The sequence below is a fragment of the Ursus maritimus genome (genome assembly GCF_017311325.1).
Source record: "Ursus maritimus isolate PB19 chromosome X unlocalized genomic scaffold, ASM1731132v1 scaffold_X1, whole genome shotgun sequence".
NCBI lineage: Eukaryota > Metazoa > Chordata > Mammalia > Carnivora > Ursidae > Ursus > Ursus maritimus.
This window is the reverse complement of record NW_024423319.1, coordinates 107,324,753-107,335,162: the sequence shown is the minus strand read 5'-3', so window position 1 is coordinate 107,335,162 and position 10,410 is coordinate 107,324,753. Positions and strand designations below refer to the sequence as shown.

General features: G+C 43.2%; 1 protein-coding gene across 1 annotated transcript in view; it reads right to left on the bottom strand.

Moving 5' to 3' along the window:
* Positions 1 to 371: 371 nt before the first annotated feature.
* Positions 372 to 10,410, bottom strand: part of SMPX (small muscle protein X-linked) — a 17,070-nt gene continuing 7,031 nt past the window's right edge. Inside the window, exons 2-3 of the mRNA XM_008696437.2 lie at positions 5,429 to 5,515; positions 372 to 779 (exon numbers count right to left, since the gene is read on the bottom strand). Coding sequence (XP_008694659.1) covers positions 645 to 779; positions 5,429 to 5,515 — 222 coding nt within the window. The 3' untranslated portion in view covers positions 372 to 644. The remainder of the gene's footprint in view (positions 780 to 5,428; positions 5,516 to 10,410) is intronic.

Genomic DNA, 10,410 nt, shown 5'->3' with positions numbered 1-10,410 from the left:
GACAACTATCATATGATTTCTCTCATCTATGGAACATAAGAACTAGGATGATCGGTAGGGGAAGAAAGGGATAAAGAAAGGGGGGGTAATCAGAAGGGGGAATGGAACATGAGAGACTATGGACTATGAGAAACAAACTGAGGGCCTCAGAGGGGAGGGGGGGGAATGGGATAGACCGGTGATGGGTAGTAAGGAGGGCACGTATTGCATGGTGCACTGGGTGTTATAAACAACTAATGAATCATCGAGCCTTACATCGGAAACTGGGGATGTACTGTATGGTGACTAACATAATATAATAAAAAATCATTAAAAAAAAAAAAAAAAAGCTCCTCAGGGCCCCCTTCCAAGCATCTTCCTTCTCCCAACCCTGTCCTCCCTCAACTAAGAAAGTGAGCAGAAAGGGGTTGGCAGGCAAACATCCTCAATGGCTCTCTGGCTGGTTATGAAATACGATAGGCCCCAAAGCTCAGCTTTACCAGAAAACCTTCGCACCAGAAAAACTGGTCCAAACAAAAGGCCCTGGTACTTAATGAATGCTTCTGGAATTCCAGACTCCTTCTGTGGAAGACTTCCTTAATCCATTTTATAGCAGTCTTTTTAAGTGGAAGGAAATAATTTTTCACTCACCTTCTTTCTTGCAACTACTGCTCAGCTTTGGGGACATACTTCAGTTCACTTTTAATATTCTGGATCTCTGAAAGATTGACCGCAGGTCCCAGAAGTCTCTTTGCTCCTGGCATTGGCTTCTTCTCCTCATCCGAGGTGGGAGGAACACCCTGAAGAGAAAGAAAAGAAAGAAGGGATCAGCTCACTGAAAAAGGCATTTGGTCTCTGTCAAAGTGTAATTCTAGCTGCGTCACTTGTTCCTGTGCTACTGAGACACCCTCAGAGCTTCCAGAAGATCCCTGAAATTTGTAGACAAATATGGAAGAAAATTGGAAGAAGAAAACAGGTAATCTCCACATGACTTAGAAAACACAAGACTAGTCAACATCTGATAACTAACAAAAATTAGACTAGTTAGGATTTGTGATTCCAAGAGAAGCACCTTCTGAGAGAATTTAATCTGGCGTTTTATAATCCTAATATGGCTGAACAGCAGAGATTTGTAGAATGTTGGTGCACAGTTGGCTCTAACAGTGACTAAGTCCAGAAGCTTAAAATTTTTTTTTGTTTGGGGTGCAATAGCTGCCAGCCTTTGTGCCAACATCTCCAGGAAGCATAAACAAACTGATATTGACATAAGCAAAACCTTCTTGAATGTGGGTGGCATGAGATGGAGCAACAGAGGAGGCCCAGTTCTCCCTCCCGGCTTTGGGAACGATTTTCAATTTCCTATTATTGAATGTTTTCATACTGTTGCAGCTTTAGGGCAGGAGCACATCCTATACTTTTTTTATGATTCCTCCAATGCCTGGTACAGATGTGCACACTTGTCCGTTGTTGTTTAGCTGATTAATGCCAAGAATGTACCATAATGACAAATATATGCCTCTGTGTATATACGCCAAACATACACATTAACACTGACTATAACACAACGGGATCAGTTGCTGTGTGTGGCTCTTAGAACTCCCAAGTCATTACTACAGAAGAAAGTTGCTTATTAGCTCATTCCTCCTCTGCTAGAGGTGGGGAGCATACTCTCTGGCCCCAGGAGGAAGGTGTTGGAGGAACATTTGATCACCGTGGCAGCCACAAGAGCACGCCTCTCTGATCAGTTTTCTCCCGGTAGGGTAATGAAATGACTGGCCCCAGCTGCTTCGCCCTGCAACCTGCCCATCACCGCGCTGAGGTCACATTTCCCACGGCTGCCTGTGCCCAATGACTGAGTGTCACAGGATCCTAAGGCCAGCCCGTTCCTGGGAGACGAAAGACTCCTGGGGAGGAACTTCGGCTCGAGAATTTTCCTTAGAACAGCAATGAGGTCTAAGAGGTTTCACCCCGACCCTCTGTCCCACTCTTCTTCACCCACATCACCCGTCTAGCCACCCTCCCATTCTTCCTTACATGTGGTTTCACCAATAAATATTCTGCATGTCTAAGCCCATCATTGTGCCAGCTTTTTGGAGTCCCCAAACTAACACAGTCGCAGCATGGGACTGGCAGGGCTTCATGTGCTCAGCCAACAACTGGGTGAACCAATACATTTCTGGGGAAAAGGAGGAAGAAACCACATGTTTGCCTCTGGTTCAAGCCCTAGGCCCATACTTGTTGCCAGCCTAACCAGGCAGACCCATGACTTAGGCATGAAAGCTAATGCTGGGCTTTGCTCCCATCTGGCCTCTATGTCTAGTTCTCAAACTGTCTAGAACCTAAAGGAAAAGGGAAGAAACTGTTCAAGATTCCCAGCCTTTAACCAATTATTTGGTAGGCATGTCCTTTATAGAATTGCCTGTTTGAGTAGTGAGTAGAAATATAAAATATTGAGGTGCTGTTCTTCTACTAAGGGCTAATGGTTTTTCCTATAGTCATTTTCTTTGAATCTCGGCACAGGGGCGTGTGGGTGGCTCCGTCATTAAGCGTCTGCCTTCGGCTCAGGGCGTGATCCCGGCGGTCTGGGATTGAGCCCCACATTGGGCTTCTCCGCTGGGAGCCTGCTTCTTCCTCTCCCACTCCCCCTGCCTGTGTTCCCTCTCTCGCTGGCTGTCTCTCTGTCAAATAAATAAATAAAATCTTTAAAAAAAAATGAATCTCGGCACAGCACTGATGAAAGAGCTAACGTGTCTCCCACACAAAATGATAAAGTAATTCAGTGTAGACTGTACCTGTTGTAAATATCTGGAAAATATTGTTTCCTCAGGCCAACGTACAGAGCCATAGGATCAGCTTCCTTTTATCACGCACACACATTCATCATTTATAAATGCAGATTTAGAAGCCATCATTAAAACTATTAAATATCCACTTGGAGGACTAGGTATTCGAAAATGTTCTTTGCTAGGCTTTTGGAAAGAGGTTTGAAACAAGGCTATAAATTGGGTTTTTTTTTTAAATATGTGTAGCAGTGAAATGAAGAATGTTTCCTCACTTATGAATGTTCCCATGGTTGTTAGGTGGGTAGATCTTAATAAAGAAGCATGAAGAAGAAAAATGTTTCTAATTCCTTCTGTTAAGTTCCTGGGTACGTCACATTCACTGTGTTTGTAATATCAAAATATGCTATTTTGGCACGTTGACTGCATAAAGCCAATGTGTGTAGTTATGCGTCTATGTGCAAAGACTTATTAGGGAACATACATGGATAGAGGATGATAATATTTAATATTAGGCCCTTTCAAGTTATTAAAACCTCAATACACTTAAGACTTTCAGCACTTGATTTGGCATGGTCACATATTGGAAATATATAACCACTGGAAATTGTAAGTGGATATATTCAATAAGTAGACATGACATTGACTCAGGAAGGGGTTAATGGTGGGGCATATTCTTAACTGAATCTTCTCTCATCTTTTTAAAAAATGGGAATTGGATCCCATTTCTTCTAAAATTTATTGTAAGAATTAGAATAAATACAGGCATGAGTAAGCAGGGCTCCAGATGGCTCCATTTGACAAATACATAGTACTTTTTTTTTCTTCTGTATGTAGATATTTGAATTGAAAAGGGACAAGGAAGACATTCTTTGATTGAAATAAAGAGAGCTCGAGAAAGGGCTTATCAGCCCCAGCACCTTTATCAGTTTCAGGAATGGCTGTTGTCAAGGGAAACATTCCCCTGAGGGGTGACAGAGCATTTGTAAAATTTGGGAAAATGGTGAACTGTTTTCCAGCTATCTTGCCTTCATCTCCCCCTTTACTACCAGACACCCTACTGAGTTTTCCCGGAACCTCACCTCTGTGGAGTCATACAGTCCGCTGTGCTCATTCGTGGTCACACACTGAGGACTTAGTAATAACAGCAAACACTTACACTGCTAGCTGTTCTAAGTTACACATGCTAACTCATTTAATCCTCACACCAGCCCTATAAATCTGCTAGTATTATCCCCATTTTTTAGCTAAGGAAACTGAGGCCCGAGGCAGGGAGGGAAGGAGTAAGAAACTTGCCCCTGGCCTCCCAGCTAGGAAGGAGTGGACTGGAATTAAATAGTGTGTTTGCAGCTTGTGAAGGGACAAGGTGGAGAGGGAAATAACAGAAAGTCCCAACATGCTATTTTCTGGCTTAATAATGATAGAATTACAGTCAAAAGAGAGATTTGGGAGGCAGAGTGGAGGCTTGTCAATACCCTTCAAGTCACTTCAAGCAAGCAGCTGCCTTGTCTTACCTAAAAGATGGGCCCTGCTTGTAAGGATTTGGCTGTAAGGCCTCTGTGTCGAGCACATGCCAAACTCTGGCTGCGCTGAGCACACGGACGCCGTGCCCCAGCTCCCTGAGCAGAGCAAAGGGCTCCCAGAGACCCAGCCAGAGCTCACAGGCCTTGTCAGATGGCCACAGGCTGATCCTGGCTTTCTGCTGGGGTACATCCTCTTCATATATGAGACAGTGTCAGGATTGAGATGGGAGAGCTACCGGCTGTGACCGAGGTGGCCTGTTGTGCTCAGGGATGATACGTTATGATCTCCATTTTATACAGTCATTATCTTAATGCAAGGCTAGGCAACAAATACCAAAACTAGGTACATAAGCAATTCCAGGTTTGCAAACTAGATAATTTTTTTCAGAATCGGACCTTCCAGGTTTCATCAGAAAAGTCACAGTTGGTGAAGGAATGCAGACATTTGGGGGGGGTCTCTATTTAATGCATTTACTCATTTTAGCCTCCATTTCAGCCAAGTGGGCAGTCTGAATTTGGAGAAGAGGTAAAAATTTGCAGGAAAAGAAGACAGAAATTGATCGGCTCCTTTGCAAAGTCCTCTTTTCAAAGGAAATACCCAGAGATTGGGGCTTTTTGTTTGAATCCACAAGTAATTTAATGTGCTTATTACCTGAGCTCCCACTGGGGTTTGTCACTCATCAGAAGCTATACTAAAGACATCCTGCTCAGTTCAGTATAAGCTCCAAGGGAAACCTTACGGAGCTAGTGACTGTTGAGAGACCAAGAGCATGTGAGAGGCTATTCTCCGCCCCCCCTGCCCCGCACCACCACACACACTCATACACACACACACACACACACACTCTCTCTCTCTCTCTCTCTCTCTCACTCAATCAACAAACTACATGTCAAACTCAGCATCTTTAAGTAACTGTGCCAGGCACTTAAAGCGCTGAAGGGAAGGGAGGAACAGTGTGTTTCATGGCTAAGTAACCAAGACAGTCAAAGAAATGTGTATACTATGTGGTGACTCCCTGACCCACGTCCATTCATACCTTCCTTGTCCTGGGGAGCCGACCCTCACCTTGCCTTTGCCCCCCCCCCCCAGTCAGGAGTCTGGAGGGGAAAGACAGGGCTGAGCTCTACCAGCTAAGTTTTCCTCACCTCCTCTGTTTCCGGAGTACACTCTTTTCTTCTGGGAGGTTGCCCAGCTCCCGGCCGAAAGGCTCCCATCGGGATGTTGATATTTGCCTAAAAGAAAAAAGCAGGAAAGATTTTGCTCTAAAAGGGTATAAACTTGCAATGACACGCAGAGACCATAATCATTACAAGGAAAAACGCTCTGAAAAGTACATCTTTAAAGCTTTTTACCTCAAGAAAATTGTCCTAATGACAGGACAAAAATATGCAAAGGAAAATTTTATTTCCATTTATTACAAATTTCTGGAACTCATCCTTAGGTCTGTGCAGTGATTTCACAATTCCCTGTTGGATAGAAGAATTTCAAGACAGTTTGTTCTGGCTGTTGCCCTCCTATGGTGCTTAATATTTTCCTCTCCCTCAGATGAGGAAGGAACACAGCAATAGGAAAGGAGGAAACATCATCCAAAGATGCCATCCCACACCTTAGCCCTCCTTCAGCTTCCTTCAGATTCACCCTAGGAGAGCTGCATTCACACTTCCTAAACCACCTGCTCCTTTCCATAATGTCCTATGACTGTTCCAGCACTTCCTGAGGTCTCTCCATAATTGACACTCCTCTGCCTTCTCCCCAACACAGCACTGTGTGCGTCAGTGTGTAAGGAGAGATCTGGAAAGTCAAGTTCATTGGTGTCACACTTCATAGATTCTTGTTCTTTATTAAGATAACATGTGGGGTGCCTGCTTGTGCCCCCTCTCTCTCTCTCTGACAAATAAATAAATAAAAATATTTTTTTAAAAAAGCACAGATTCTTTAAAAAAAAATTTTTTTTAAGGATCACCTGGGTGGCTCTGTTGGTTAAGCATCCGACTAGATGTAGGCTCAGATCATGGTTTCAGGGTCGTGAGATCAAGCCCCACATCAGGCTCTGTGCTGGTAGTAGAGCCTGCTTAATATTCTCTCTCTCCCTCTGCTCCTCCCCACCCCCAACCGTGCTCTCTCTTAAAAAAAAAAAACTAACAAACAAAAGCGTTTTTTTAAGGTAGGAGGTAATTTTTCCACTTAAGATGAAGTGTTGCCTTATGAGTAATTGGATATGTGGACTTGAAAAGTTGAAATTGCACTTTGATGTTATGCATGAAAATGATGCCTGAGCAAAGGGGACAAAATATTTTACTACCTTATGATACGGTTTGGATAATTTTGGTGCCACATGAAACAAAATTATTAGGAACTGTAGTAAGGTCCATTTGGAACTGCCTGATAGGAGCTCTGTTGCCAGGGGAATGTTTAACTCAGGACACAGGAAATATCCGGGGTCCATGTCCATCTGCAACATGACAGATCTGCGTTCTCCCAAGAGCAGGGAGTGATCCTAGGGTCTTTCAGACTCCCTTTCCTGCTAGAATAATGCTGATCCCACAGAAAGGAAACAGATCCGAAGTGTTCATGGAGGGTGTCAAAAGGGGTACATCTCCATTCCTAGAGCTAACAAGCCAAGAGTATTTTTATCAGCGTGTACTATATCTGCCAAAATACAAGTGCAGCACAATTGTAGAGGGAGGCGGTTTGGAAAGTCTAAGGCTGAGCCTTCTATGCTATTCCTCTGCCTCATGGAGATATCAGGTCTTATATGGTAGCAAATATGGTAGCATACTTCATGAATTTCAAGATGCACCTCTTTTAATATCTCTGAAATCAAAATGTGTCTTATAACCAGTGGTTTCTTAAATTTTTAATTGGCACATTTGTTTTATTTTTCATTTTACAACTGGCAGTGTCTTAGACTGGATGAAATATCATTAGGGTCCTGAAATAAGATGAAAACCATGTAAGTAAGACCCACAAACGATTATCTATATTGAAGTAATAACTATCTCCATTGCTACAGTTTGATTGGAAAAGGGGGAAAAGTAGATACAGGAACTTTGGGGAGAAGGTTAACTGGCTAAAAGTTTAATTAGATCATCACTACCCTGACCCATTTATTAAGCATGTACAGAAGGCATCTTCCTAATGGTGAGTTGAAGTTCACATACAGTTTCTGAAAGACTTGGTTGCTAAACTAACGTATTTGATGAAGTGTGCATGCTCTATAGTGGGTTGTCGCTTTCAGTAAAGGAACCCATAAGATCATCCAGGATAATGTATCCAGTAAAGCACATGCTATGGGAATACCACCTTTTCTTGCTCAGAGTTTAATTTTAGCAACGCGTGTCGCCTCTCCACGGTAAACGGGTGGCTTCTGCTAGTGCAAAGAGCCCAGTGCTAGGACTTGTTACAGATTCATGTCCTTGAAAAAGTGTCAGCTGTTCTGGGTCTCATCTTTCCCGTTTGTGATATGAATATTAGGCTTTGTCAGTGGTTGTCAAACCTTTCAGCTATGGAACCCTTCCTTCAAGTAAAGTGTTGTGAGAACATCTAAAATGCAAACTAGGTGGAGGTAGAGGTAGAGCTGCTCTGGCTAAGGCGGGAGGGAGTGCGGAACCCCATCTGCTTCCCCCAAACCCTGGGCCACGAGCAGTTCCTTCCAGCGGGGGAGGGGGTGCCCAATCTGACAACCATTGAAAGAGATCATCCTTAAATGGATGAGTATTGACATGTATTTAAAATGTTCGTTCTTCCCATTGTTAGGTTGTCTGTAATTTACTTTCAACTAGCATAGACCGCGTGATATTTTATATGTTCAGGTTGGTTTAAACTGCAGCTCTAGAGAATTCTACTACTCTAAGTGGGAGTTTATCCTCGTAGCGTGGTGAGTAGGTGGTAAAATATCTTTAAGACCACATTCCCATGGTTGCTACTCCAAGTCGTTCTGTTAGCCATCTGTCCATTAACACCTGAGGTTTTGATGTTTGAACAAATGTCAAAAGTAGGGGAAATAATGACATGAGCATTAGAAATGGCTCTTGTTGAAGAAATCAGAGGAGGTTAGGGTATGTAGATTGGTTGGAATGTTTTGGAGACAATCCCTCCCCCGTGCTAACAGAGTCTAAGAATCTGAAAGCCTATAGATTTGCATCTTCAGAGACTGAGCTCGAGGAGGGATCCCTAAATGGGCCTGTCTCCAGCCGTTAATAATGAGGATTTCCAGCTGGGTGCTGCCAACAAGGGGCACAGAATCCCCACCTGCCTCATGTGAGCCTTTTATGTGAGGTGACAGTCACTTGGAGCACCAAGGAAACAAGAGCTGAGGCTTCCTGGAGCTCACGGACAGCCTGCGTAGACGGTTTTGTGCCGGCTTGCTAACGAATGTGTGTTTAACAAACGTCTGTTCATGTGGCAGAGTTGGGTTGAGACTGGCTTTCATCTTAACCCAGTGCGAGGTTGGGGATAGTAACTACTCCCCCGGCCATCCATCACGTGCTACCTTAGCCACCCCCAAACCCTGATTCAGCCTAGGTCCTACAGCCTCACAACAAACTGCTGAGGAAAAAAACTGAGCCTCGAAGGTAGATGTCACACAAAGAGTTCGAGGAAAAGCCAGGATTCCAAATTGCAGCTGCCTGACCTTGGGGACAGACCTTTTCACTCTGTCAAGCCCTCTCCAAAGAGCTCTTTTTACTTGACCAAAGTGAGGTCTAACCACTCTAAAATGCTCTAAACTGGCGCAAAAATTACAGGCTTACACTTTGAGAATGGCCTTGGAAAAGGGGCACAGTAAGTGGATAATTCCAAAATAGGTGTCAAACAAAAGCCACATTGAAAAATGAGCCATTAACTCACTGACTTGATGCTTTTTCATCTTTAAGGCATCACTCAAGAAACCAGGAACCTAAATGGATTTTTTGACAGCAAATATTGACAGGATCCAAAGCAGCCCAAGAATGCGTCAAATATCTAGTCATTAATGTGCACCTGAAGGGAGTGTCAGAAGAGTGCTTTGTAAATGATTAGAGACGTTTCATTAATATAATTGTAGGGTGGTGATATTTGAGTGACAAATTATAGACTAAATTATAGCCATAAGAAAAATTCCTTATAACTTGAATTTGATAGAAATACATAGACCTTAGCTCTCTTTTTTATTCTACGGCCAGAGAATTGTGTCATATTCTTGTTTTTCACTGACTCACTGTGTTAGAACGCAAATAAAACACCTTTCAATAATTCATTTTTCCATCTGCAAATTGGGTATGGTATTCACTATTCTAAAAGGATTTTGCATATAAGGTACATTTTTATGAAACAGAATGGAGTCAGTCCAGGTCACTGATGTTAGACTTGCTCTGTGTTGAGGTGACTCCCTATCATTGATGTTATTAGACTTTTTCTAGGTTTGTTTATTCTATAAGGTCGGACTTCTTCCTTCTCTTTATGACTCTGTATAAATGCACAGGAGACAAGCTTTTGTTTTTCCCTTTTATAACACATTCCTTTGGATTTCTTTTCCTTCCTTGAGTTTTATTCATCTTAGATATTTTTAAATATGCCCCTGACGCAACAAGCCCAGCGCATCGCTTTCCCAAGCTACACATAATTTGTTACAGCCTCAAAGTTGGGAATGGAAAAAAATCTACTAGATCTTCTTTTGCCAGAACAGGATACAGTTCCCTGATAATGGACCTATCTGATGTGAAATGAATACTACACTTGATCTCACCAGGTGAAGAAAAGTAGAAAGAATTCCCTGTAAGTTAATTCCACTACTCCCTTAATTATTTGTATTGTTCTCCTGCTTGGCTCCAGGCTTTGAGCCGGAGGATTCTGGAAACAATACGCCCTCCACAGCCACTCCTGTGTGACTTACAATGGAGTGACATCTTCTTTCCCCAGTGGGTTGGATTCTGATAGCCGCCTGCCGCAGGCTACCTTCAATCCCTATCCACTTTGCTTTCCATAGCCAGTGTTCTCTCTCTCTCCCTCCCGGTCCTCCCTGTTGGTGCCCACTCTGTCTCTCCTTTTAGTGTTGACACTTTTGGAGTTTCCTCCCATTGCATATTTGTTTCAGATAACCCCCCCACCACCACACACACACACACACACACACACACACACACACACA